The sequence below is a fragment of the Neofelis nebulosa genome, chromosome 10, assembly GCF_028018385.1.
Source record: "Neofelis nebulosa isolate mNeoNeb1 chromosome 10, mNeoNeb1.pri, whole genome shotgun sequence".
In the NCBI taxonomy this organism is placed as follows: Eukaryota; Metazoa; Chordata; class Mammalia; order Carnivora; family Felidae; genus Neofelis; species Neofelis nebulosa.
Genome location: NC_080791.1, coordinates 18,722,191 through 18,736,950, shown reverse-complemented (window position 1 = coordinate 18,736,950; position 14,760 = coordinate 18,722,191). Strand labels below are relative to the sequence as shown.

Sequence of the window (14,760 nt, the reverse complement as noted above, 5' to 3'; positions counted from 1 at the left end):
AGAGAAAAGAAAGGAAGAGAAAAGAAAAGAACGGAAAAGAAAAGAAAAGAAAAGAAAAGAAAAGAAAAGAAAAGAAAAGAAAAGAAAAGAAAAAAGAAAATTCTGCATCTGTAACCCACAACAGCCCAGTGAGCAAAGAGTGTCGCCCTGCTCAGGAACGGGGCTCCTGGACGTCGTGTCTCCTTACCACAATGACTTTCATCGCTATTGTCTCCACAGTCATCCTCGAGGTCACATTTGTAGGAGAGGGGGATGCAGGTCCCGGACTCCTGGCAACGGAACTGGGTATCCAGATCACAAACGGTAGTAGCTAAGACGGGAGACACAACATACTCGTTAGGAACAATTCATTCCCCCTGCCAAACACAAACATTTCCCTGGAAAGCCAACCAAGGGGGGAAAACAAGAAACAAAACATGAGAACCTGAAATTTACGACCAAGGGAGATCAGAGCGTGTCTTTCGGTAGACAGCTTCCAGATGGGAACCGGGCTGGGAAAGTGAGAAACCACCATCCAGCTGGGAGAGAGACTGATGGGCTGGACTACCTCCTACGATCCGCTCCGACACGGAGGGGTCTTCCTAAGTAAGTGGCAGAAACACCTTCATCTAGAAAAACTACCATTAAAGAAGCCCGATGTCGCACAAGAAGCTGGCACCTCCTCGTCTCGATGACACAGGGAGTGTTGGGCAAGGATTCTGCAGCGGGCACGCGGTCCCTGTTGTCAGGCTTCAAATCCTGGCTCTGCCTCTGCCTCAAGCAATTAACTTTAACCTCCTTGAGCCCGTTTCCTGCACAGCAGGAAGAGGATAAGGTGATGGGGCCAAGTGCTGTGATGACAGAAAGACTAGATACGGATCTCTCGGTTCTGTTATCTACCACTTACTTATGTAACCTAACCGTCCTGTGCCTCTGTGTTCTCCATTGTAATGTGGAAATCGTACAATACCTACCCTGTGACAGGCTTGTGAAAATAAATAAGGAAACAGGTTTGGGACCAGAGCCCATTAGATAGGCTGTAAAATAGAAGAGGCTCCCACCACCAGATGTCACGTCTCTTCCTCGTCCTTCCTCTGCCCGACTGCATCCGAACGGGTACAGATTCCTCTCCCTCTTTGGAACAGAACTTATTTGAAGGTGAGCACAACCCCCTGACCCCAGCCAAAGACCCTCCAGGAAAGGCTGCTCTCGGAAGCAGCTGACACACAAGGTAGGATGTGACAGAAGAGAATCCTGGGGCGGAGGGTGGGGCTGTGCCGTGAAATGAAAAGCCAACGCTGCCGTGACACATCCCCAGCAGCTCTTATTTGAGGCTCCATTTCTTCTCTGTAATTGAGCTCATGGTGGGAGGCAGAGGATGAATGCAAAAATGACAAGGCTGCAGGGGATTCATGTCAAAACCCAGAGCACCTGACAGCTACCCAGCACAGGAGTGTGTGTGCGCAGGAGGGAGATGAACTGACAGGATGCCCCCCTGCCACACCCCCTGGCAGCTGACGGGATGTTGCATTTAACTTCCCAGACAGGACTGCCCAGCCACAGCCTGCTCCTTTCCTGCAGCCCTGCCCTCGGCCGGGGCGCCTCCACCATCAGGATAAGCGCGGCTCTCCTCCTCCTTGATAAGGGAGCCGCTTGAGCAGACACAGACAAGCACCACTCTCTTGGGTCCCCTGCCACCCCTCCCCTCTGCCACATCTGACTGGTCGGGACTTGGGCCAAGTGGAGTCAATGGAGAAAGAACAGAGCAGCAAGTAAGTCCCATGGTCCCGGGAAGGTCAATCCCAGCTGACGGTGACACCAAAGCAGGGCGGGTTCAGAGCCAGCTGCCAACTTGACCCAGAGGACGAGTGTGAACTCTCTGGAAGCCTGTGAGGCCCGTGCAGAGCTCACGGGCTGGGCGGGAGAGCGTCAAGTCCTGAACATGGAGGGAGGTCCTTCCCTCCTAACGCTGAACCAACACAAGATCCCGGCTTATCCGTCGAGTAGACACCAAAACCCAGGGTAGAATCCCCATCACTGGACACAAGGTCGTCTAGTTTAAATCTCTCTGCTTCCACCAAGCCTAATCACATCTTGGCAATCTTCACCCAACGTGCCAATTCTAAGAAGCATCTCCTCTCCCACCCCATTGTGTAATAAAGTCCTTTCCAAGGTAGGCTCCCCTGTTGTTCATGTGGACAGTTTTTAAGGAGCTTTGGCTCTTCCCCCACAAACACCACACCTTCCTGAGACTCTGGTAGAAAAGAAAAGAAGAAAACACACAGATAGCCTAATGTTCTCCCAAATCTGCCATTCAGTAAGCTCTTCTCCCTGGGTGTGAATGGCAACCACTGAAACCAAAGAAAAAAGCATTAAGAAGAGGTTTAGTAAAAACCTCCTGTGAGCCAGGAAGGGCAATACGTAGTTTTATCAGTGAATTGACTGCTCCTGAGGTTACTTTCTGGATGCAACAGCCTGGGAACCTGGCACAGCCCCCATAGGTGGCTGGCTAAGTACGTCCACCAGAGGCCAGAAGAGTATATGGAGCCAGGAGGCACCCATCGACCTGTTCTTACAGCACAAAATGGTCAACGAGCTTTTGGATTTCCCATGGGGAAATATCTGAAAGAGAAGCCTGCGGATTAGTTTCTGGCTTGCCTGCTCCCGGTCTGCTTCCGCTCCAGTGCATTCTTCCTAGTCCTTATCTTTCCAAAGACAAAAATCTCATCATGTCATTTCAACCGTTCCCAACTGCTCCTCTGAATAAAGCTCACAGGCCCTTGCTGCTCTGGGGACCATCCCTAGGCCAACTCTCCATTCCTGTCACCGATGCCCCACACCACACACTCTGACCTCTGGGTTTTCATACCTGCAGTTCTCTTGCCTACCACGATATTCCCTCCACCTTTGCTTGGCTCACCTCTACCCACCCTTCTTCAGGGCTCTCCATAAATACCTACCCAAGTTTGATTTGTGTGCTCTTCCTGGATACATATGGTACGTCCCCATCACAGCACTCATAGGCTCCTCTGTAACTGCCTCTATTTTTCCAACTCCCCTACAGACTATAAACTCCTGATCCACCTGTCCACCTGATCACCTGAGACCAGGCACAGAGCCAAGCACAGAGCCTAGAACAGAGCACAGAGCCTAGAACAAAGGAGTCCTCAACAAATACTTGCTGAGTGAATGTCTGAACGTATTACTCACTGTCAGAAGGCAAAGCACCTCCTTACAAGGTAATGTCGAAGCTACTAAAAATTAAAAACTGGAAGCAAATCAATTACCCATGATACATAGTTATTTGTCTTTAAACCTTGCTAAACACAATCATATATTTTAGTTGTTACCCTTAGAAAGTATACACTCTTTGGAGTGGATGTTTCCATGCACACCTATCAACAGCCCCGCATTTCATTTTTTTTTTTAACGTTTATTTATTTTTGAGACAGAGAGAGACAGAGCATGAACGGGGGAGGGGCAGAGAGAGAGGGAGACACAGAATCGGAAGCAGGCTCCAGGCTCTGAGCCATCAGCCCAGGGCCCGACTCGGGGCTCGAACTCACGGACCGTGAGATCGTGACCTGAGCCGAAGTCAGCCGCTTAACCGACTGAGCCACCCAGGCGCCCCAACAGCCCCGCATTTCAAACCAAACCAGGCATCGTCAGTCAATTAGGATGATCACTCTAGAGCCTGGCAGGCAGCTGATATCCGTCGATTGGAGTGGCATACAAAGTAAAACCTGTTTCCAGTCTCTGAAAAGGTTGAATTTACCGATCAAGGAATGTCACCTGGTCAACAGCTTTATCACAGTAGTAGGGCCACAGTTACAGCCCAGGCCGCCTGACGCCCCAGGCAGCTCAGTTTCAGCCACGAGATGCTTCTTGGTCAACCCCTTGTAGTGAGCACTTCCCTCACCTGTGGGGGTTGGGTGTTAAACAATAACCTGTATCTAAGTGGCGGTGGAGACATGTTCTTCTCTGTTCTCCAAGCCCCATCAGCCTAAACGGGCATCGCTGATCATGAGGGGCCATCCGGGGTGGCAGGTCCCCACCTGGGAGGAGCTGACCGGCCGAGTGACCACAAACGTGTAACATCCCAGACGCCCGGCCAAGCTAAGAGACTCACGGCAGTTTCTCTCGTCGCTCATGTCGCCACAGTCGTTGTCAAAGTCGCACCACCAAATGCTGTTGATACAGTTCCCATTGCTGCAGCGGTACTGGTTACGGAGACAGGTGTTCTCTGGCCGCCGGCGGCAGGCAGAAGAGGAAACGAAACCAATATTATTCTTACTGCTGGACCGCAAGACTCTTCTCTTTTGACTTTCCGCTTCTCTTCCTCAAATAACAGGCCTTAAATGGCCAAGAGGGAGAGAGGGGGGGTGCCAAGCTCACCTGCACTACGATAGAGGCCTCCTTATTTCCTCTTTCAATTACAATTAAGGGGTAAGAGGGAGCTAGAGAGGTGCCGGGGGTGGTTACAATAATGAAAAAGGACAGTGATGGTGCAGGTTGGGTCCGGTGGGTAGATACCAGCCCATCAACGTTATAAAATATTAATCATCCAAGGAACTGCTTAAGGGACTATGTCTACACAGTATGAAAACATACATAGTCAATATAGTTATAGCCATCTGTATTCTGTACATACTATTATATATATTCATAGATCTTCAATTTTTCAGTCAAGTAGGTACCAAAGGATACACAATACTCTTGAGGTTTTTTTCTACCCGTGACACAGGAGAAAGAAAAACGCGTTGTTTGGTAAACTGAGTCTAGAACACGTGATGACTGGCCTCTTGTTTGGGTAACCAAAGGCATTCTAATGGAAAATATAGAAAAGCCTTTCCCTCTCCTCTTGGTTAACTTAGCGTTAACTTTGTTTCTTTCTAAAACAGATATAAGAGGATGTCCAGAGCCTGAAAGAGAATCTCCCGGGTCTAAGAAGGGCAGGGTCATCTTTTTTCCATTTATATTTCTTTTTTTTTTTTAAGTGTATTTATTTATGTTTAGAGAGGGGGAGCAAGGAGGGTAGGGGCAGAGAGAGAACGGGAGTGAGAGAATCCCAAGCAGGCTCCATACTATGAGCACAGAGCCCAATGCGGGGCTCGAACTCACAAACCATGAGATCATAACCTGAGCCGAAACCACGAGTCGGACGCTTAACCGACTGAGCCACACAAGTACCCCTCCATTTGTATTTCTTATGGAAGAGGGACCCCAGGGCCGCTTCGTGTGTTCCCCCGCCCGGGACTAAGAGGCTGCTGTGAGGAGGGAGGTCGTGATTACAAAGCAAATATAACCTTGGGAGTGAAAATAGCAGGGGTTCGGACGCTTCCTGGCAGGGCCCCCTTCCAGAGGTTCCCCTCACTGACAGTAATATACAGGGCCGGACTGCGGAGGTGATAAGGGCACAAATTAGACAGGAAAGCAAGACGAAGACAGGTTTTCAGAGGAAAAGTTTTAGAATCTATGTATTCACGTTCAAAGAAAGAATGGATGGGGTTGTTAGAGCCAGTTGGTCATGGCGTGAGGTAAAGCCTCAAGACCCTCTGCAACGTCATTGTGAACACTCTGGTTGTTTCTGGGCTAGTGTTGCGGGGGCGGGGGGGGGGGGGGCAGCGGACGGGGGGCGGACAGGGTGTGGGAAAGAGCTGCTGCTGAGCCCAGGTGAGCTGTGAAGGGGTCCGACCAGTCCTTTCTCCAAGTCAGGTTTGGTCCAACTGACAGGAAGCAGGAGAAGTTGAGAACCCGGATGTGGAGGGGTGGATGAGGAAAGGAAGAGGCAGAACGAAGGGCGTCTGGATGGCTCAGTCGGTGAAGCGTCTGACTTCGGCTCAGGTCATGATCTCACGGTTGGTGAGCTTGAGCCCCACGTCGGGCTCTGCACTGACAGTGCGGAGCCTGCTTAGGATTCTTACCCTCTCCTCTCTCCCTCTGCCCCTCCCCTACTCGCTCTCTCTCTTTCTCTATCTCAAAATAAGTGAAAATAAATAAATAAATAAATAAATAAATAAATAAATAAATAAAAAGAGGCAGAAGGAGACAAAGAGGGGACTCCCACTGAGGACTGAAGTACCACAGGCCTCAGCTCCTGAGCCGGGATGTCTGTATGTATCTAGCGGATTTGATTCTTACCCGCGGCAATTTCAATAACCCAGCAACGTGGCGAACACACAGCACTGGGAAGGGGAAGGGAGGGGAGGGGAGGGGAGAGGGAAGGAGGGTAGAAAAGAAGAAGGGACGCACCTTCTTTGACACAGGTGCTGTTCTCCCGCTGATAGCCCTGCGGGCAGTCGCACATCAGGTCCCCGGACGGGAGGACAGTGCTGGACACGCCCTCCGGACACCGGCAGCTCTTACCGTTGTTGGCCCTGGGCAGGCAGAGCAGGCTGCACGGCCTGGACACACAGGCGTTGCTTCCTGGAGAGAAGGCAAGCGGCGGCCACATCCGGGTTAAAAAAAACACCGAACGGGATACTGACATCAACACAACCTGCTCGTCGTACAGACACACGATGGCGCGGAGCGCAGAAAGAGAGAAAGGGGAAGGGCCGAGTGCGGGGGCTCGAACCTCGCCGACAACCTCTGCTCAGGGCCGGGCGTCCGCTGTTCCTCCTGGGAATTTGGAATTGGGGTGATGGAAAAACAACAGAGCAACTGGGGAGCCCGAGCCGGGAGAGAAGTCACACGGCGTGGGTGTCAAAGGTGAGGCAGGACAAACCAAACCCCGTGCAGGTCAAGGCTGTGCAGAAACAGACTCCAGAGAGGCAGACGGGAGAATACGGCAGACTTCCAGAGGGGAGGGGAAGGGCCACACCAGGGTAGCACAGGGAGAAGGAGAGAGAGAGACAGAAGTGGTGTCTTTACCATTTCCTGCACCTGTCCCCACAAGGCTCACCTCTGTTTCCTCTCTTTGGGTTCCTTACAATCTCTATGGTTTCATTAGCACTTTTTACTTGAGTTAGCTTGACTGGGTTTCTGCTCCTCTGACCCAAGAGCCCTTAACAAGAACATGCACCTGAGTAATGACAGGGCCCAGACGAACAGCCGGGTCTCTGCTTTTCAATTCCTCTGCGCCCGAGTGCAGCGGCCGAGCTGAATAAAAAGCCAGCCACGGTGCCCATTAGCCTCAGTGCTATCTGTCATGCAATAAATCCACATAAGGACTAGTTAACATTGATCTATCCCTATTTCCAGTCTTTTCTCTGGTTCAGCTTTCCACAGAGAGGGCCAGACGCAAGTCCATAAAATCCTTCGCTGCATTCTGGAGAGAGAACTTTTGTGGATGCACAATGACGGGAAAGGGATGTTCCTACCCTCCACATCCTTCTGGCAAGGCGGGAGAGGATGCACACACCACTGGGTAAAAGCTGGAAACACGATACAACCATGGAGCACCATAAAAGCCACATAAATTATGAAATGTAAGCGTGTTCTTTTGGCTGTGACTGTCCATCATCAAACTCGGGGGGAAATACACATAAACGCTCTGATAAAACTCAGCTGATGACAGTCCTTCAGCTGTGCTGTCTCACGGACAGACAAACCGACCACAATCACATCCAGGTAACCTGTTTCCATGCGGGGAGATTTTAGCCATGTCATTGCCTATACTGACCTGCAGGTTGGAAAACAGGGCTCGTTAATGACGACTGGTGTTAATATGGGTGATGATACGCTCAGTGGCTTTGGATGTGTTGGCACTTCATCAGTGTTTAACTAGCACACGCATAAAAATAAAAGTCACCAGGATATATAGCAACAGTGTTGTTTAGACGCTAAGGACCGGAGAGTACGAAGCATTACCAAAGACACGAAATACATTCGCAGAGGAGAATCCATATGATGAAACATTCAAAAGGGTTCTACAAATATTTAACCAACTCCACAGGTAGAGTTTCCACAGCAGAATAACCGGTTGACTAGAGCAGAAATGCCAGAGATCAGTTCACCCTGATCTGTTCCATGAAGAGAGATTATTCCTTTTTCAAAATACACATGCTCTAGGCTACAGGGAAGAACACAGAGCTGCCACTAATGCAAAACAACTCCAAAACGATCTGGAACATGTTCTTTGTATTCAGAGGACAACACAGCATTCAGAGTTCCAAGAAATGGAACGGTAACAGAATACTTAAAAAAAAAAAATACTCCAGGACAGGATGATGTTTTCACATGGGCTATGTCTGTAAAAGAACACAACTAACACTTTCACATGTGGAGCAAAGGTTTCTACCCAAGGAAGCAAGAGCCAGAAGCACCGAACCCAAAATGGGGTTCTAAATTTTTTTTTTTAATGTTTATTCATTTTTGAGAGAGAGCGTGAGCAGGGGAGGGGCAGAGAGAGAGGGAGACACAGAATCGGAAACAGGCTCCAGGCTCTGAACTCTCAGCACAAAGACTGACTCAGGGCTCTAACTCGTGAACCACGAGATGATGACCTGAGCCGAAATCAGACACTCAACCGACTGAGCCACCCCGGCACCCCCAAAATGGGGTTCTAGACAGAGATGTATACAGTCTGAGAGGCAGTGTCCATAGGTAAACCCCAAACCAAGCAGACCCAGTCACTGACCCCAAGAGGTACACTGGGTAGGAGCTTATGGGGTGCTACAGAGAAGCCGGGAGAGCATGGAAAGAGTAGTCAGCAGAATTCCACCCCCAGAACATGGCCACGGACTCTATACAGGAGGCTGCAGTCTTGCATGGGCAAGACAATACAAAGACCATCAATCTGATATAAAGAGTGGACAAATGGCAGTCATCTCCAAAGATGTCCCCTTCAAAGACCAAACAGCCCCATGATGCCTTCATTGGGCAGGTTCAGAACATATTCAGATCTCCTCTTTGGAAAATTCCTCCAGAACCAGTTTAGGACACAGAAATGCTATTATCTTGCTTAATTATCTAAACGTTTGACAATGATCAAATCAAATCCACCTCAGAGAATAAGTGTTTGCCCTCACTACAGATATTTAAAAGCCTTAGGTTACTGAGACTCTGAAGGACCATTCCAAGAGCTCCAAAGTATTTTAATCCATTGCAAAATCAACTGAAAAAATCAACAGCCTTGTAAACTAAGCTCTTTAAAGAAAAAGCACTCAGGGCGCCTGGGTGGCTCAGTCGGTTACGCTTCTGACTTCGGCTTAGGTCATGATCTTGCAGTTCGTTGAGTTCGAGCCCCACATCGGGCTCTGTGCTGACAGCTCAGAGCCTGGAGCCTGCTTCGGATTCTGTCTCCCCCTCTCTCTGCCCCTCCCCTGCTTGTGCTCTCTCTCTCTCTCAAAAATAAATTCTCTTTTTATTAAAAAGCACTCTTTGTGGAGAATAAATTCCAGTAACCCTACATGAAAACTAATCAGGGACAAAGATCAAGAAAGGCATCTGGTTATAACCAAAATCACCCAAATGGACAAATGCTCAGAGTGAACAAATTTTTATCCCGAACAACAATCAATCAACATCTAGGACTTCCATATCACCATCATATACCAGGGCACTGCTATTCCAACAACAGATGATAGAGGGAGCAGAGCCTAACAGTTTCGTGGAAGTCAAGCTTGGAAGTGAATCAGGCCACGGTGCAAATTCTTACCACTTAACTACACGTATGATACAGAAACATGAACCTGACTTTCATGTTCTCATCTACAAAACAGAAATATTAATAGTACACAGGATTTGGGGAAGGTTAACTGAGGTCATTCAAGCCCACAAAGCACATTAGCGTGATACTGATAACACAGGAATCCCTAAATAAATGTAGGTTATCATCTCGATTATTATTTTACACTTGGCTAATAGTCCTACGTGCGCTAGAAGCTGACAATAAAAATAATAAAGATTGACTAGCACCAGAGGTCACGAATGTGCAAAACAGGATCCAAAAAAATCAGGCAGGTTAGAGCAAACAAGTTCAAGGCCAAGAGGCACCTGCTGCATACAGGCAGTGCTGGCAGCCAGATGTCATTTCAAAAGTGCTCAGCTAACCTAAACTAGCCCTGAGAGATCACAGACTTGCTTCTCCGGCCCTGTGTCTGTGGGCAGGAGGCCGGCTGCAAGGATCCTTCTCACACAAAGGAGAAAAAGGAAATCTGAAAGGCAAATGGAGGAAGGACCAAAAAGAAGGCAGCGACCGGTCCTGAGGCTGCAGGCCCGAGTCTGTGTGCTACCCACCGGCACACATCTCCGTCCAGACCCCAGCCAGACTCCCGGAATTACTCTGGATGGTTTAAATGAAGGGGGCTCGTTCAGGCACAAAGGGGAAATCATGCCCAAGGTGAGGCTCGCAGGCCCGTGTACACAGGCCCAGGAGACCACCTATGCACATGCTTAGACCACAAACTCGCTCCCCCAGCACACCACCCCCACCCCCCCACCGGGACCTGGCGGTGACTGCACATCAGCTGGAATGAAGCAAGTGACCAGCCGAGACCGGGGAGGGGGGAGCCCAAGGGTCAGCGGTTCATCTGAACGCTGCTGTGTGCTCACCAACACGTGCTTACAAGCGCTTGTCAAAAGGCAGACTTGCTTTCTGGAAGGAGTGCTAATCCAGAGGAATGCTGAGGACTCACTGGGCTTGCTACCCACGCCCATCAGCAGGGGTGGGGGTCCTCCATCAGACAAAGACCCTGAGTTTCAGCCCCTGGAGCTGAGAAGCAGTCCTTCATCTCTCCCTGTTTTAAAACAGGCACCATGTCCGAGAAGAGAGTGACCCCTACATTCTGTGGCAGAACTGGAACAAAAGTCCGGCTCCTAAACCAGCGAGGGACCTTTGAGAGAGCGAATTCACAACATCTGAGATGTCGTTCCCTCATCTATGATCCATGGATCCCAGTACCGCCCCCCGCCCACGTCACAGGTCAGTCGCAAAGGCAGGACAAGAATACAGACTTAAATTTCCAGCATTCCGTATGGTTTCCTAAGGGTGTTCTCAATGCTATCTCCACTGGTCTCCCCCAAATAACAAGGGTATCTATAACCGTATTTTTTCCCTTTGACAATCTTCTCTTAGCACAAGGCCAGCCAAAACCCACCAAACAATGTCAACATTCTAGTTCAAACCGGGAAACCTAGCAGTTTGTCAATAAAGGAGAGTCAGCAGACCCAGGGTGCTATTTAATCCTGCTGAGAAAAATAGGGTGCTTCTTAAAAGGACTATTCTTCCCGGAGCATCCTGCCGTCTCTTCTGGAGAGCCAACCATACGGGTGGCATACAGACGGAAAGGGCAGGAAATAAGGAAGGAGGCTTTCTCCAGGACCAGAGGGTCACAGGCACCGGAGCAGCTCTCGAAGCCTCCGCCAGCAATCTTTAAGACAGCTACTGGGGCACCTGGGCGGCTCAGTCGGTTGGGCATCCGACTTCAGCTCAGGTCATGATCTCATAGTCTCTGAGTCCGAGCCCCGCGTCGGGCTCTGTGCTGACAGCTCAGAGCCTGGAGCCTGCCTTGGATTCTGTGTCTCCCTCTCTCTCTGCCCCTCCCCTGCTCATGCTTTGTCTCTCTGTCTCAAAAATAAATAAAAACGTTAGAAAAAAAATTGAAAAAAAAAAAAAAAAAAGACAGCTACTGTCTCCATCCAATGGCAGCTCTTCCTTTTCCATGACCTCTTTCCACAAATACCGAGCCCTACTAAGTGCCAGGCAGTGGCAAAACTGTTGAGGCCAGAAGAGAAAAAAGAAAAAACCCACAATCTCCTTCTTCATGGGCCTTAAGAGTTGCAGGCGGGACGCATTCATTAATGCATCATATAGGTAGGCGCTCAATGAGCAACAGGTCATGTGGGCAACCGGAGAACAAGACACGATCCCATCAGGAGGCAGCGACTGTCTGCACACCCAGCACGGCGCTGGGCCCTGTAAGGTTGCCAAGTGGGGATTAAGCGCCCGCTGGGACTCTCCAGCTGCAACAGAAGCCACACCACCAATCAGTCAGGGGCCAAAGACAGGGGAGGGGGGTGTAATTACCCGCCAAGTATCACACGCTAGGCAGGCAAAAACACGCTGTCTTCCAGCTGTTTGTGTACCATTAGAAAAGAAATTAAGATGTCATTAGGAAGACATTAAATAATGTGCATGTTGTCGTGACAATAAAAATGCAGGCTGCCAGATCCCGCCTGAGCAGGGATTGCCCACGCCCAGCCCCGCCTAGAGATCCACGAGAGACAGAGACAGAGAAAGACGAAGTGGGGCACACCGCCTTACCAGTCGTCTTCCCCTTATAGAAAATCTTCATGTCCATCAGCCCCGTGAGCTGGCTCGCCAGAATCGCCATCTGAGAGCCGGTGTATTTGGAAGCTCGGAAGATGCTGAGCTGCGACCAATCATCCCAGTAGATTTCATTCTAAAAAAAGAAAAAAGAAAACCGTGCTCGTTAGCGTAGTTCCTGGGTCTCCTGTTCTGGACCCTCCGTGAGAACCGTGCGGGGCGATGCCTGACGTTCACTGGTGAATGACCAGCCTCATCAAGATTCCGCCGAAATGCAAGGCAGCGGTTTTATCCAGACCTCACCAAAGAGCCGCACAGAAGGGACCGCCAGAAGGAAACTAACCGATGGGCAATCAAGTTTGCCCACGGCCCAGCCCTTCGGTTCGAAATCTGCTTCCCAACGTTGGGGAGAAGTGACCATTCTGTTTTCTAGAGTCGAAGCAGGAGCGACGGGCAACACAGGTGGTACAGAGCTCATCTGAAGCCATCAGGGCACGAGGCGGACAAGCCTCACAGGAGACGACACGGAGCCCAGACTACCGGCACTCAAGGGCAAACGGGGGTTTTTCTGTGAAACAACCTCAACCTTTAATCTTTTGAAATGTGAACAGTGAGCAGCCCGGCAACTGTGACATCCGTAAAGGATGTCAAGGAAAGGAAACTGTAAAGGAAACGGTCTCAAATTCAGAAATGGGCCGGTTTTCTAGAAGTCGACAAGCATCAATGTAAGACAAGAGCAGCTCTTCACCTGGGTACACTCTTCCCCAGCTCTAACAGACCGCCCAAGGTGGGAGCAAAGGAGGCCCCCACCTTAAAGACGGCGATGGCGTAGGGGTGGGGGAGGTTGTCCAGGATGACGGAGCGCTGCTGGCCATCAAAGGTGATCCGCTCGATGCAGTCCAGGTAGGCGTCTGTCCAGTAGATCCACTGGTCATCCACAGAGATGCCGTTGGGCCACTTCACGTCCTCTGACACGAGACGATGCACAGCAGAACCGTCCATGTTGCTCCGATAAATTCCTGGCTTCAGGTCTCCCCAGTCAGTCCAGAACATCACCCTGGTCAAAACCGGGAAAGAATGCACATCACATGAGACCTGGGGAAAGGTGGGGGGGTGGGGGGTGGGGTCACATGCTACCCCAAGGAGGTAAGAAGCCCATCGACAAACATAAGGCCAGTTCGCTCAGCATTATTGTTATAATCTGTAATTGTGATACTTAAGATACTTAACTTCTTGACCCAGGAATTCCTTTACCGGAATTTAAACAGATATAATCAAGTTACGTGACTGCAATATACAAAGCTATTCATCACGGCATCATTCTTACTAGCAAGTGCATATATGTATACATATGTGTACACGTATATGTATTATGTGTGTACAGATACACACACACTTTTAGGTGGATATATATGTATACACACCAAAACGTCAATATACAGAGAAAGTGACAGACTGTGGTATACACAAAAGAGTATTACGAAGCCTGAAAAATCTACAAGCACTCACATGAAAACGTCATCTTCAAACCACGTTAAATATGTTTAAAACATGCAGAACAGCAAATGTCCTCCGATTCTGTCTGACACACGGGCGTGTACATGTGTTTTAAGGATATACGCATGTATACGGGTAAAAGAGAATTCTGAAAGCTACACAAGAAACCACTAATCATGGTTACCCCTAGGATGCGTGAGCGAGAAGGGTTAAGAGTGAGAAAGGAGGAAACAAATGTTTTTCATGTCATAAACTTCTGTTCTCGTAACGTTTTTAATCAGGTACATATACTTTTTCTCTTAAAAAGCAGATCGAATTCCGTATCATAAATATTAGAAGGACTGAAAACCTAATCCAGAATTTCCTTTCAGCTATGTTTCCTTAAGTTAAGAAATTAATAAAAAGCACCTTTGCATTTCCCAGGTGCATACAAATTGTTAGTAAGAGAACCCACCCAAGCCGGCGGGGGGGGGGGGGGGGGGGTGGGGAGGGCGCACAGGAAAAAGATGGACGGGATCAAATGTTTGCATCATGCCTCAAACTCCAGGTAAAGATCCTTACGATATCCAACCAGGCCTGACCACATCTAACCAAGAGACTTGCTTTCAATAATACCCTTCGTTGGAGAAAACACCCCACAGATGTGAGACATCTGGGTGCAGAGACTCTGATGCTCGGGAACGGAAAGGGAGTAGAGTTACCTGACCAGATGACTGAGCTCTGGCTTCAAAACTCGAAGTCAACAGATTATTTCAACCATAATCATCAGAAACAAGTTTGTGTTCAGCAGTTCGCATTTCCACGAAAATCTGTTTGCTGTAGCATCCGACACATGCTGACTCCCTCTGGGGCCACACTTACCCGTCTTGGGGCAGGAGGACCAGGGCCCGGGGCCGATCGAGCACAGAGGAGTTGACAATCGTGAGTCGGAAGTCACCATCTGGATTAGCTACCTGACAAAAAAAAAGGGGGGGTTGGTGGGAGCCGTGGGTGGAAGGCCAAGATGGATGTGAGCTCCTTGAAAGGCCCACATCACAGTTTCCCATGGGGCTGCTGCCTACAGACACGCGCCT

General features: G+C 49.5%; 1 protein-coding gene and 1 long non-coding RNA gene across 2 annotated transcripts in view; one reads left to right on the top strand and one right to left on the bottom strand.

Moving 5' to 3' along the window:
* Positions 1 to 14,760, bottom strand: part of SORL1 (sortilin related receptor 1) — a 171,627-nt gene that overhangs the window by 56,245 nt on the left and 100,622 nt on the right. The window contains exons 19-24 of the mRNA XM_058687081.1: positions 14,549 to 14,640; positions 13,001 to 13,247; positions 12,188 to 12,326; positions 6,232 to 6,405; positions 4,109 to 4,222; positions 188 to 310 (exon numbers count right to left, since the gene is read on the bottom strand). Of these exons, the coding sequence (XP_058543064.1) occupies positions 188 to 310; positions 4,109 to 4,222; positions 6,232 to 6,405; positions 12,188 to 12,326; positions 13,001 to 13,247; positions 14,549 to 14,640 (889 nt within the window). The remainder of the gene's footprint in view (positions 1 to 187; positions 311 to 4,108; positions 4,223 to 6,231; positions 6,406 to 12,187; positions 12,327 to 13,000; positions 13,248 to 14,548; positions 14,641 to 14,760) is intronic.
* On the top strand, positions 868 to 3,272 carry LOC131486956 (uncharacterized). Its single transcript, XR_009249536.1, has 2 exons — positions 868 to 1,137; positions 3,044 to 3,272. It is a non-coding gene; the product is annotated as an uncharacterized LOC131486956 (long non-coding RNA).